Below are 14731 nucleotides of genomic sequence, written 5' to 3'. Positions count from 1 at the left end.
TATAACAATTGTGTGTTTGATAGCCAAGTTGATATTGAAATAGTAATGTAAAAAATACAGAAAGAGCTTGATTAAATTTAGAAAGTAGGGAAAAGAGAGAAGGTACAATAAGGAAGAGGGAGGGACATCGCCAAAGAAGTGTTTTCGGATGGGTGTGGTCAGTCTTGCATGTAATGTTGGATCAGTTGGTTTCTGCAATGAGGAAGGATAATGAGCATAGGTTCAAGCAAGTGTTGTCTGTGGAGTGCCTGAGGGCCGCATTGATTGTGCAAATGCCAAATATTGTGGGAGTGGGGCTTTGTGAGCAGTGGGTCTAAGGTGGCCTCTATCGCTAGCTTGGAAGATTAAAGTGTAAAAAGAAAGTAACTTGATTCTTGAATTAGAATTAAATAGAATTAATTACACAATGTGAAACCAGAAAACCTGGGATCAATCCTGGTTTTCCTACTTGATCTAATTGTGTGATCTTGGAAAATTGTCTAATTTCACTTTGATTCCCTTTTCTTCATTATGAAATATATAGGAGCACATTGAAAATACATGAGTTCAGGATATTCACTGTGCAAAACCTTCTCTCTTGTGTTTAATTTAATAAACTATAATGTTGTCCATGTATTGCAAACAACAACCCAGACCACCCATAAGGTTGTATTTGACAACTGACTTGCCTCTTAGTTTACTATTGGCATTGTGGTGAGTTTGGGTGGAGGCATAAATGTTTCTATGTTCATCTTTAAAAACTATCACTTTTAAAAATACTTCTGCATGCACTAAATTAATCTGATGTACTAAGGTGAAATGCATCTGCATGTTAATGAAATACACTTCTTTGAATTTTGAAAAGGCTTTACAATATTTGTACACGTTAGTTGCAAAATGTCTTAAAAATGATACTTTCCCAAATAAAGTTGTGCAGTACACCATATTTGCTTCTTCTCTTTTACTTCAGTTGGTGTAAATAAACACTTGCTGTTTATTTAGCATATGTCTGAATGTTACTGCTGGATCACGTAAACAGAAACCCATTGAAGTCTTTCTGCTGGGGACCTCATGTGAGGGTCAGGAGGGCCAAATGTGGCCCACATGCCAACTTTGAGTGTCACTGGGTTGAAGGGATTTGGTCACTTGGTATAAGGCAGGGTTTTTGAAATGAGGTCCTGGAGGGCCAGATCCATGCCAGATTTTAGTGTATAAATGTAGTTATTGGATCCGACCCTGCAGGACCGATTTTCGAGAACCCTGGTGTAAGGGATATAGCCCAGTGTTAGTGTGATGTTCATAGGGTCTTGTGGGGTGACATGCAATAATCTAGTTTCCTCCAAATTTTTGTGATTGAGGTATCCTTTAGGTGTAGGAATTTGTTAAGGAAGTTATGAGCATTTTTTATGAATTGTGTCCATGCCACCACATGTGAATTTGTTATTGATTAAAACCTTTCTATTTTGCAAGGATGGATTTGAGGCCAATTGAAATAAATATGTCAAGTAATGGAATGTGACTTTATTGAAGGGCTTGGGCTATCGATTGAGGAAATATGCCAAGTACGATGGAAGGGAGGTCAGGTGCCTGAATAATGTTAACTATTTTGTGTATAAATGAGCTGTTGTCAGTGCAAACATGTGTAATCATAATGCATTTTAGAATCATATGTTTGAGACCACCTAAGCTAACTTTAAAGCTCCAGCATATTTTGGGGCTGGACTTAACTTTTGGATTTTCAATGGAGCCCAGTGTAACATGTAAGGTATCCAGAACCTACATTGTGCCAGAGAGGGGGCAATCTTGTTTTTCAGCAGATTGATCCATGTTTCATCCCAGTTGGTGTCAGGGAGAGTAGGATCTGCTATGGTGTGGAATACTTATTTCCATTTGTCTTGTATGGAAGTTAACACTTTCCATGTCTTAAGTGTGAGTGATGAGTATATTTTTGACAAAACATTTCCGCTTGAATCGAATAAATATGGAGTAGATAGTATGTCCAGTTCATAATGGGTTTGAGTTTAGATATTAAAATGTTGACTTTTAGAAATGTATAAAAGCCCAGGTCAACAACTTAAAATTTAAATTTGATAGTTTAAAAGGGAAGGGGCTCAGAAGGGGAACCGAGGTTCAATAAGTAGTATGCCTTTTCAGCCCAGTCTTTATAAAAGATGGTTTTCCCTTCAATTTTGAGTTTGGAATTATGCCAAAGGGGGCAAATGAGGATTTGGACATTTTTTGTTTTAGTTCATCTAGTTTGCAGATAGCTTGGGCTGTGCCCAAAAGTATTGCGGTGTGGGGCTGATGGTGGTCATTTTCCAATTAGAAAGTATGGCTATACGGGTTAGATCGTATACAAGTTTCTGTTAGATGGCGAGCCAGGTATGTTCATGAGAGGAAGAGAGATTGAACCAGTGTATACCATGTCTGCCCAGAAATGCTATTTGGATTCTACAATGATCTAGTAGGTTAAGGCCACTGAGGTTTATTAGTAGTCTGAGTTTTTTAAGTGCTATCCTCTGTCTCTTGGAGGACCATAATAAGTAATTTATAATGTTGTCCAGCCTTTTAAAGAAGTCATCATAGTGGGAAATAGGAAACATGCTTATAAGGAAGTTGATCAATGGTGAGATCATCATTCTGGTGGTTTCAGTGCACCCCATCAAGTGATTTATTTAAGGAACCAATTGTCTAGCCGGTCTTTGTTGTGTAGAAGTGTTTTATTTTCATTATATCTTATGGATGAAAGCAGAGTCATTGATCCAAATACCTAGGCATTTCAATCTTTTGTGACTAATTTTAGACCTGTGTCTCCAAATGTCGAGCTGTTTCAGTGTTAACTGAGTGGGAGAATTTCCGTCATGTCTTTTTGAGGATGTATTTGGAGACCTGTGCAAATCATGTACTGTGTCTATGCTAGATGGTACGGCAGAGGTAGCTTGTTCTGTGAATGTCAGTACATTGTCCTCGTATGCTGCTGTTTTTTGGGGGCCCAACAAAAAATGTATTTCTGAGAAATTTATGTTTATTTTTAGATTAATGAGGAGTGGTTCTAAGGCCAGCAAAATTAGAAATGGAGTAAGAAGAGTCTACCTGTCTTGTGCCTTGTTAAATATTGAAGGTACTGGCTAAATGGCCATTGATATTGGTCTTGGCAATAGGCTGATGATATAGAGATAGGGTCAATTTGATGAAGTTCTGTCTTGAGTTGAAAGTGTTTAAAGTAGCTCATAAGAAGGTCCAAGAGACTTTATCAAATGCTTATCAGCATCTTGTGCTATGGCGCAGGCAGGGTTGTCCAGGGTATATGCTTTTTCTATAGTGTGACTGATTGGCCTAATGTTGTCTGCACTAAATCTGCCTTAATGAATCCAGTTTGTGAGGGATGCATAATCGATGTAAGAATGGGTTCCCGGCTGAGTGCCAGAATTGTGGCATAGATTTTGCAGTCAGTATTCAAAAAGGATTTTGGACAACAGTTTTTTGCTAGTTTGGTGCCTTTGCCTTCCTTTGGTATGAGTATCATCGGTGTGTCTGATGGTGTGCCAGTGACAGCACCTGTATGGACAAAATGACCAACCAGAGTCTTAAAAGAATGTGATAGGTATGGTCCTCAAGTGCGGTAAACAATGACAGGGAAGCTGTCAGGGTCTGGGGCTTTTCCTGTTCTTAAGGAAAATATGGAATTAGCAATCTTTCGATGTGAGATTGGTTTGTTTAGGAGTTGTCTCGAGTGATCAGCAATTTGAGGTATTGTTAGTTTTATAAGGTATTGTGTGCATTCTTCATATATTGCCTGGTTGCTTTTGAAGAATAGTTTGAGATACATATTTGTAGATATAGGAGAGGATATCTGATTCTTTAGAGGAAGTTTTACCTTCCTTGGTGATGATGGTTGTACATTTGGGGTCTGATTTATTTTGTTTCAGATATGAAGCTATAAATGTGCCTGATTTACTGCAGTCCTAGAAGTTGAGGCCTTCATTTTTTTTTATTATACTCATATTTGAGTTTTACAAGAATGTCTAGTGTCTGTTTAGATGGATTACAGAGGAGAATCTTTTCAGGATTTTGCAAGTCTGCCACAAGTTTTGATAATTTGGTATTGTCCCTCTTTGTTTTTTTGGCCATAATTTGAAGCATGGCTGCACAAATGGTAGCTTTTAGGGTGCCCCAAAGAATGTGTGGGTTAGAGCAGAAGTCAGCAATATTAGATGGTTGTATGTCGGAACAAAGCATGCCTTTACCATGCAAGTGGTTACTCTTCAGTCTTTACAAAGAATGCATCTTTATTACACATTCCTTTACCACACTATCATTACAACAATATGCCTTAGGGAAAGTGCTGAACTTTGGAGCTGTATAATTTACTATTCTAACTCCAGTCTGCGCAACAGTAGGGAAAAATTTGGACATTAAAGTCCAACACCGCTTTCCCTAAGGCATGTTGCTGTAACGATATGCATGGTAAAGGAATGCGTGGTAAAGGTGCATTCTCTGTAATGCCTGCGTTGTAAAGGCAGACTGTGGTTTACATCACATTGTAAATGCTGTTTTCCTTATTTGATAGGAAGTTTGGGATTTATTGTTTAATTGTTTCCATGTATTTGGTGACTTTCTGAAGAATGTTGTTCATTTTCCAACTTCCGGGTGGTAGGGTAGCTTGTTAGAGAGAGTATGAAATAGTTATATATGCATGATCAGATGAAAAGATCTGTTCCATTGTAGGGTTGGAGGTGTTACCTATGCTATCTTTATCTACTGAATTCTTGACAATGAGTTGTGAGGGTGAGAGAAGAATGTAAAGCCCTTTCCAGTGGGTTTGGCTAACACAAAAATATTAAAAATAAGCAAATCCTATGGAAATACACCACTTCGACCTGTAACACCTGTTGGGCAACAAGCTCTCTCAGTTATCCCACTATGATTCTGCACCATGTAGTTTGATTGGAAATGTTTTTCTTTCCATGAGAAAATTATCTGATAAATGTGGATTTTGAAAATAAAGTTGAACCTATAGTCTTTCTCTTACTTCAAACATGGTGGTGGTGCTTATTTATTTGAAAAGATGGTATATATACAAAAAAAGGTCTCACAAAATAAGTCTAGTAACATGTTTCACCAATATCACATAGAGACATTACTGGTAACACGAACAGCACAATCTATCTTGTTAAAATGTGTAGCTATTTTTTGTTAGAATGTTCACGATTTGTGTGTGTCTAACCTTTTAATGAAAACTACTTTTTCATGTTTTACAGGGTTTCTTTGTTTCAGTATTTTACTGCTTCTTGAATGGAGAGGTATGCATTATATCCTTGGACAAAAGTGACTAAAATGTCGTGATGGAATTACATTGTATGCATGCAACATTGTTTCTGACTATGACTGTCTAGTCTATTGCTAAAACTCATATTTGTCATTCGTAAAAAGGCAACATAAAACATTAGCATAATTCATATACAAGTAATCTAGCAAACAAAACGAAGATGGTCCATTTGAAGGTTTTCATTTGAAAATGTGCTCACCTGATTTAAGGCAGATTTTGCGCCTTTTTACTACAGAGTGATGCGTGCCGATGCACTTGTATGCATCCCTTAGGATGCAGAATATTGCAGCTTGTGAAGCCTATGAATGCATGACTGCATTTTGCACTTTGGAATACTCCTGAAAAACTTTGAGGACCATACTTTCTCTAGAATACTCCTGAATATTCCTGGGATACTGATATTTTCTGTGAATCTCCAAAAAATGATGAAGTCCTTCCAAATTTAAGACAAATCCTCAGTATATGCTTTTCTGACTATGTGACTCAAGTTTGCGAATTTATATATTAAGTATCATTAAAATCCTTTTAGATTTTAAAGGATCATTGAAATATTCTAATATTCCTTCATCTAAAGCAGCAGGGTGTACCTCAGGGTTCATCATTGCCTCACTTCAGTTCACTAGCATGTTTTGTTATTTGTAACAGCACCTACTTTCAGGGTAGCTACACAATAACTGCAAAAATGCATTGTGTAATTGTTGAATTTTATGTTTACGAACAGGATTTGTGATGTTAAAAAAAATCAATATGCTAGAGTTTTTACCATTACAAAGAGTGCGTAGTGAAGACAACCTAACTGTATTAAATAATGTTACTTTAGAATAAACAAGAACCTCAGTAGCAGATTAAGAGATGCCATGAAAGGCTGAGGCTTGGTTGTATCAATGTGAGAACTGCTACAGTGTAGTCACTTAAACATTAAGCAAGGTGTAAGAAAATGGGGTTTGACCTATTTAGCCCCCTGTATGTTTTGCTTTTGGACTACCCAGTTTACAAACCTTTACTGTGAATGAGTCTCACCAACTGAGTCTCCCTCACTGTAAGCTCTGTTAAAACGGATTGAGACTTCTAGCCACCCATGTCCACCTTTTAAAACATAGTCTGCAGATACTCATTTTGGGCAAGAGGTTCTGGGGTGCCTGCATTTGAACACATGTGCACAAGTGTGTGTGATAGGCTTGAGAATAATTGTAATTATGCCAGAATAATTCGCAAAATGTCAGGGATTCCACATTTCGCCTGTTATATAAAATTCACAAACGTATGCCATTATACCACAGTGCATAATTACACAGCACTTTAAGTAAGCATTTACAGAGAAATACGCACAGGAAACCAGAAAGCCAATGGTTCTTGTTCGCTGTTCTTTTGTTTTGTTCCACCATGCTTTAAAAATTGACATGATGATGTACTTCTTGCGGAACTATTGCATGAGATGATGGATTTGTATTTTGTGTAATTAAGTTCAATTTTGTGTAATTTTGCGTAATTATGCAAAACCAAATTACACACATTTTGCACACTGATAGTATGCACATGTGTCCAGGCTGCGAGCGTGGGATTACGGTTCAGCTCAGCCCAGTACCTGCACACAGGTAGTAGTCTGTTCGCAGAAGGTACTCATCAGGGATAGGTTGTGACCTGGTTTATAACATGCATAGCATTCTCAGTGTAGGAATGTAGTGTCTCACCGAAAGGGTGTTTTTACTTTACTGTTTTATACATTAGGATGAAATCTGTACCACAGTGCAGTTTTGCCATAGTTTGGCCAGGAGACTCTTGTGACACACCAATCATATGGTACACATGGATCCCGGGTGCAGAATCAATGTCACTTTTGTCAAACCTGTTGTCCTTCTGGCACATGATGATTTGTCGTTCTCTGACTCAACTCATAATTAGATTCCTGCCTTTTTTTCCACTTGCAGAGCCTAGTTAAGTACTCTACTAGCCAGCCAGAGGATCAAAACCTCCTCACACAACAGGGTAATTTGCCAGTTATTGGGCCTGTTTCTGGGAAGTGAGAGGGTTGGGACACAATGTTCTTGGGCTAATCATTTTTTACACTTCACTGGGCCTGAAAATACGCATCCCAAGGAGACCAAAGGGAGTAAGCAAGGCATCTGAAGCCAATCACAAATGGGCTCTGTTCGAAATGGGGTCTCTAGTTGGCAGAGGTAGGTACCTTTGTCCAAATAGAGACCCTTGCTTCTAGTCAGGGTAAGGGGGATACACACTTTAGATAACCCCTGCTCACCCCCTTGGTAGCTTGGCCCGAGCAGACAGGCTTATCCCAAAGCCAATGTGTAAAGTATTTGTATCAACACTCACAGTAACACAGTGAAAACACCACAAAAGGACACCACACCAGTTTAGAAAAATAAGGTATCTTTATCTAAACTAAACAAGACCAAAACAACAAAAATCCAACATACACAGTTAAAAATGGAGCTTTCAAAATGTTTCAAGAACTTGTAGCAAAGAAAACTATAGACGTGTGACCTTTCACCAAAGTACCTGTAGATACGTCATAGTTCTCGAGCCAAACAGCCGCAGCGTTGGAAAACACAGAGATACGCCACTCCTGAGACCTTTGGAAGGCGATGCAACAGTCCTGCTGTACGCAGAGGAAGGGTTGCGTCAAATCCGGTCTGTTCAGGGAGTGATGCGTTGATTCTTCGTGACTATTCCGGTCGGCGGTTGATGTGTCGGAAGAACTTGCTGCACAGGTACAATGTGTGGAAATCCGGGATGCGTTGGTGATCGATGTGGCGGTGTCGAGCGGGGCTGCGTCCGTCCTCTTCAGCCATGATCAGTCGCTGCGTGGATTTCTGTAGTTCTTTGAGTTTCTTCTTGCTTCCAGCTCCCAAACAGCAGCAACAACCTCCAGAGGCCCAAAACTGGCACAGGCACATCTTGGCAGCTCAAAACTCACAGCAGCAGAGTTCAGGGGAGCTGGGGGTGTAGTCTTTGTGTCCCAGCTCACTTCAGGCCCTTGGAGATCTCCTTCAAGCAGGGAACACAGCACACAGCAAAGTGCTTCTCCTTTCCTTAGGAGAAACAGCAACTGCAGGCCAAGCCCAGACACACAGCAAGGGCATTACTTCCCCTCAGTCTCTCCAGCTCTTCTCCTTGGCAAAGGTTCCTCTTAAATTCCAGGAATTAACTCAAGTCTGAGGTTTTTGGTCTGATACTTATACCCCAAAATATTTTTGTTCTCTTTGTGCAAGGGGCTCTGACCCCAGTTCAAACCAGTTCTGGGGGCACTTTGCAAGTGCACAACAACATCCTTTGTCAGTGTGAGCCTTGGCTCCAGACACACCACAGAGGGGCTGAGCCAGCATTGTGGAAGGCAGGCACAGCCCTATTCAGGTATAGGTGCTACTCCCCCACCACTCCAAATGCAGATCAGGCCTATTCAGTCTAGTGCTTCCCTCCTGGAACCACTGCACCTCCCCAGCCCCATGTCACTCCAAAGCCAGACAATCAATCCACAAACAGGCAGAGGCACACAGGATGGTTGAACAAGAAAAAAACAACGTTCTAAAACTTTTTAAAAACATCTTTACTAAAAGATGTGTTATTATATCCTGAGTTCAGGGATGCCAAACACCATTGTCCTAACTTACTCCTATGGGAAGATATGCTTGTAAAATGCTACTCAGCATTCCCCATTCTGTCCGATAGGCAAGATAGCCTTGTAATAGTGAAAAACAAAATTGGCAGTATTTCACTATCAGGACATATTATACACACCAGTACATGTCCTACCATTCACATACACTGCACCCTGCCCAGGGGGGGGGGGGTACCTTGAGCCTACCATAGGGGTTTCTTATGTGTAAGAAAAGAGAAGGGTAGAGCCTGGCAAGTGGGTGCACTTGCCAAGTCGACATGACAGTTAACAAACTGCGCACAGGCACCGCGGTGGCAGGCCTGAGACCTTTTTTCAGGGCCACTCATGTGGGTGGCACAATCAGCACTGCAAGCCCACACTTGGGTCCCTTGCTTACTTTGCCACTGGATTCAAGCTAGCCTGGCTGATGAAGGGTAATACCCAGAAACCGGTCCCAGGATGCTTGTTTCTGGTCCACGGAGGACCTGGTGTGGCAGTTAGTGCTGGACTGTTCCCATGAGGCACAGGGTCAAGACTGATTTGCATATAGCTGGGTCCAAAACTGGGGTGGCGTAGTGAGCAGAAGAACGATGGATTTAACACAGATCTTTTGACTGGGGGTGAATGTATGATTTATTCAGCATTTCGTCCATCATTTGTTTGCGTATCACGCAAGCCCACTAGTAGCATTTGATTTACCAGCCCTGGCACACTCAGGGACCAACTGGTAAAATAAATATGCCAATCAGGGAGAACCAACCACAATATCAATTTACACATAGAGCATATTCACTTTAGAACTGATCAGCAGTGGTAAAGTGCCCAGAGTACTATAGCCAATAACACAGGTCAGGAATTTATTTTTGAGGAAGAAGCACACATTTTGGGGATAATCCTGTAAAAAAGGCCATTTCCAACATAGCCCCCTTCCAACCTAAAGCAAGGGCAGACCAATCAATTCCTCAATGGGCTTGCCATGTGTGCTCACTGGTATAAGGATAAATAACTCGAAACACCTACTCTGGCTGTAACAACAGCCTATACACTGGCTGCTCCCCTGCACTCACTGGGAGTCCTGCTGGAATTATTTACATTTTATCAAAGTTGTAACATATTTTTTTAAAAATTATTTGGAGCGTTTCTGGTCACTCGACGGTTGCTTTTAAAATTGTATTTTCTTACTGTATTGTGGGGATTGATGCTTGGAGGGACGAAGGGGCACTGGCTAAAACGCTTGGAGGGCTCTGGGGCTTTGTTTTTGATTGCCTACTAGCGCGACCGGACGCATCCGCCATCTTGGGTGAGGCGGTTGCTCGGTTGGCGCTCTAGTGCGAGGGCGTTTCCTGCCCCTCGCGCTATAAATTTGTCATTTTCTGCCGATCCCGTCCTATACACTGGCTGCTCCCCTGCACTCACTGGGAGTCCTGCTGGAATTATTTACATTTTATCAAAGTTGTAACATATTTTTTTAAAAATTATTTGGAGCGTTTCTGGTCACTCGACGGTTGCTTTTAAAATTGTATTTTCTTACTGTATTGTGGGGATTGATGCTTGGAGGGACGAAGGGGCACTGGCTAAAATGCTTGGAGGGCTCTGGGGCTTTGTTTTTGATTGCCTACTAGCGCGACCGGACGCATCCGCCATCTTGGGTGAGGCGGTTGCTCGGTTGGCGCTCTAGTGCGAGGGCGTTTCCTGCCCCTCGCGCTTCATAAATGACAACGAATCCCCGTCCGCGCAGCGGGCGGGCGCAGCGGGCGCGCCGATGGCGCGCCGGAGGCGCGCCAGAGGCAAGCCCGTCTGGGCCCGTCCGGGCCAGAACGGACCTAGGGCCAGGGATCTTGTCGGTTTCCACAGGTAACCTGACTAAATACTCCTCAGCAGACCTACTCATGCTAAAACCGCCCGATTCACGCTACTGCCTTCAGGGACTTAAACTTGCTGTTCCCTTTTTACCCTGCGAGTACTGCCCCCCCCGCAGAACCCAGGAGTGTCGTAACAAAACCCTTGCGAAGGACCCTCTTAAAATAGGACTCCTTAATTGTAGATCGTTACCAAAACACTCCATTCAAATCTCTGAGTTGATTCTCGACTCACGATTAGATATTTTATATCTCACGGAAACATGGACATCAGACTTTTCTAATTTTGATTTAATCAACTCTCTTCCTCCTGGCTTCTTGATTCAATGCCTCCATAGACTGCATGGAAAGGGAGGCGGTCTAGCCATTATCTACAGGGACAAGTTCTCTTGTAGAATAGCCCGAGGCCCTATTTTGGATGCGGAAAGTGGTCACTTTCACATACAGCTCTCTCCGAACTTCTCCTTAGCTGGATTATTGGTTTATCGCCCCCCCGGGCCGATTAAAAAATTTGCCAGCTCTATTTTGGACTATGTCCCCGTCCTAGCGGCGTCCTCTCCGTTTCATGCTTCTGGGGGATTTTAACATCCATTTCGATTTACAGGAAGACAATAGTATAAATGACTTTCGATCGGAACTTAGAACAGCTAATATGAATTTACATAATTTGGAACCTACCCATGTGAAGGGCCACCTGTTGGACTGTGTGTTCTCAAATATGGGGCACCTTCAAACAGGCCCCCCTCTTCCCTTACCCTGGTCTGACCATTTCCTCGTGGTAGGGGAGCTCAATGTCAGTCTGGACTCTTCTTGTTCCCGGCCGCAGAAGTCCCCCCCGATCTATAAGAGAATTTGGTCCCAACTCCCTACTGACAGCCTCTTGCGTTCCCTCGCTGAGTCCAGTCCCCCTCCTGGCCACGGGCCTTTGGAGGCCGATATCGCTTTCCATGACTGGCTTTGCCATGCGCTGGATGCGGTTCTGCCTGTAAAAAAGTGTGCCAACAAAACTAACAGTCATAAATCATCTTGGTACACTCCGGAGCTGGGGACGATGAGAAAGAACTGCAAGAGGCTTGAACGGGAATGGCGGAAGGACTGGGCCGTTAATAGTAAACATAACTATCGGGAAGCTATGAGAGCTTATAAAGCCGCACGGATCTCCACCAAGGCCGCCCACTTTGAGGAGCGAATAAATAAGGCAGGTAATTCTTCAAAGGAAGCCTATAAAATTCTCAAAGAGCTTATTACGGCTCCCATCGCCCCAGCCTCTCAGGCGGAGAATCCCAATAGATGCAATGAGCTGGCCCAGTTTTTTGATACTAAAATACAAAATATCCTAGCTAGTCTTCCCCCGAGTTCAGGTAATATGAGCACAGCAGCCCCGAAGGGGGTTCTAGGCATGAAGGGTTTTAATTCTATCTCCCCCATTACAAGGGAAGCTTTCTGTGAGGAGCTGTTGGCCCTGAAGAGTGGCTCCCCGCTGGATCCTATGCCTATCCGGATCCTCAAACAATGTGTCGATCTGATTGTTGGTCCTGCAATGGACCTTCTGAATGCCTCCTTCACCCATGGAATCGTTCCACCAAGCTGGAAGCAGGCCATTGTGAAGGCCCTATTAAAAAAGCCTGGCCTTGACCCCATTGATTTGGCAAACTATCGCCCTATATCACTCTTGCCGGGCCTGAATAAGATCGCGGAGAAGTTTGTTAATCGCCAGCTCTCCGGCTTCCTGGAAGACAACAATTTATTAGGCCGGTCGCAGACTGGTTTCCGCCCAGGCCATGGAACAGACACGGCCTTGCTAGCGATGGTGGAGGAAGGCAGATGTATCTTAGATTCAGGAGGTTCTGCAGCGCTGGTACTCCTGGATCTAAGTGCAGCTTTTGATACGGTGGACTATAATATTCTGATCCACCGTTTAGGAAATATTGGAGTAGGGGGACGGGCACTACAGTGGCTTCAGTCATACTTGAGTGGTCGTTCTTATCAGGTTGCCGATGGCGATTCTAGATCTTCGCCTATTCCCCTCCAGTGTGGAGTCCCGCAGGGCTCTTCGTTGAGCCCTACGCTTTTTAACGTCTATATGGCCCCGCTGGAGGAGGTGGTGGCACCCTTTGGAGTGACCATGGCAACCTATGCAGACGACACTCAATTGATTGTTTCCCTGTCTCTTTCAGAAAGCCAGGGGGAGAAGTTCGCTGCCTGCCTCACCAACATCGTGGCTTGGATGGCGGAATCCCGGCTTAAACTGAACGGGTCAAAAACTGAGCTAATGATTCTTGGCAATTTGTGCTCGTCACTGCCCAAGTGTATGTGGCCTGCCAGCATGGGAGTCCTTCCGGCCCCCAAGGACACCATAAAAAGTCTTGGGGTCTGGCTTGAACCTGAGTTATCTTTCATTACTCAAGCCAAGCGAGTGGCTGGGACGTGCTACGGGCTGCTTCGTTCAGTCCGGAAAATCCTGCCGCTCCTTCCTGACAACTCCAGGAGACTTCTTATCCATGGTTTGGTGCTTTCGAGGCTGGATTACAGCAATGCCCTCTTTCTAGCAGCACCTGAATCCACTCTGAATGTTCTTCAAAGAGCACAGAACGCAGCTGCGCGGATGCTTACTGGTACAGCCAAAACCTCTTCAGCTCGGCCTGCTTTGGAGGCCTTGCACTGGTTACCAATAAGATCTCGCATCAAATTCAAATCCCTCTGCATGGTGTTTAAGGCTCTACAAGGTTCTGGGCCCCCCATTCTTAGAGATTTGATCCGCCCCTATAAACCCTCCCGTGCCCTTCGCTCTGAAGCTGGGAACCTTGTAGCAATACCCAGAGCAAAAAAGGTGAAAACAGGTGGACGTCGTTTTTCTATTAATGCGGGCCATCTCTGGAATTCCTTACCAGTGGCTCTGCGTAACGAATCCAACCTGACAAAATTCCGCAAAACACTTAAGACCCTTCTTTTCCCTTTGTAGGTTCCTTCCGATGTTCTGGGACAGTGGCTTAGTGTATTACTTAGCGCTGGGACGCTCAAGGGCAGCCATGCGCTTTAGAAATCCGTTTTCATTTCATTTCATTTCAATTTGAGGCTCAAGGGAGCACAACCTGGTGAAAAAAGGTAGGCGTTTCCATGAGTTACATATCTGCTTTGCTGCTTAAGAGAATTTATGGATACTTGAAAACGTGTATGTGTATGTTGTGAGACAGCTGATTTCAATAGTGGTAAATGTGGTATAATGCCCTTGTAATCCTGAGACATGGTGCAACCTATATCAGGTAGAGCCATGGCTAAGCAGCCCGCTATGGAGTCCTCGAAGGTTGCACAAGGGGAAGAGACAGATCTTGTATGCCACAATAGAATATTCAAAAAAATCTGGAATGCAATCTCTGACTTCAAAGGGGAGCTGAAAACCTAAAATAGATGAAGTAAAGGTTGTCATGGGCCTTCTTCACACAAAACACAACAAGCTCGCTGATAGAGTAACTGCTAATGAATCTACAGATTTGTTCTTGCAATCCTAGGTTCAAGAGCTATAGATGCAGGTGAAAATGCTTGTTGATACAGTGATGCAATTAATCTTATGAAATAATACCATCCTCTTAAGACTTCCTGAAAATGTTAGATGGTCAGAATCCTGAACAATTCTAGGAAATGTGGGTACTTTAAAAACTATTTGATGAGTCTCCTCCACTTTCATTGTGGTAGAGAGGGTTGATCAGGTTCCAGGATGTCATCTGGTCCAGGGGCTTCCCCCCATCCAATGGTGGCCAGGTTGCTAAATTATAGGGATAGAAACTCAATTCTATAAGTGACTTGTCCGAGTGACCGGTGGACTATGGAGGTCAGTGAAATTCATTTGTTTCCAGATTATTCCTCTAAAACACAAAAACTAAGAAGTTCTTTCCCCAAGGCAAAGGTAAAACTGTGACAATTAGATATCAAGTATGCTCTGTTGTGCAC

The 14731-nt window shown here is 42.9% G+C and overlaps 1 protein-coding gene across 2 annotated transcripts in view; it reads left to right on the top strand.

Moving 5' to 3' along the window:
• The window catches only part of CRHR2 (corticotropin releasing hormone receptor 2), a 1438337-nt gene that overhangs the window by 1325993 nt on the left and 97613 nt on the right, over nt 1-14731 (top strand). For both annotated transcript variants that reach the window (XM_085628878.1, XM_085628879.1), the window contains one exon: nt 5241-5282. In XM_085628878.1, coding sequence (XP_085485004.1) covers nt 5241-5282 — 42 coding nt within the window. The remainder of the gene's footprint in view (nt 1-5240; nt 5283-14731) is intronic.

The sequence above is a fragment of the Triturus cristatus genome, chromosome 10 (assembly GCF_964204655.1).
Source record: "Triturus cristatus chromosome 10, aTriCri1.1, whole genome shotgun sequence".
In the NCBI taxonomy this organism is placed as follows: Eukaryota; Metazoa; Chordata; class Amphibia; order Caudata; family Salamandridae; genus Triturus; species Triturus cristatus.
This window is presented reverse-complemented; position numbering and strand designations above follow the sequence as displayed.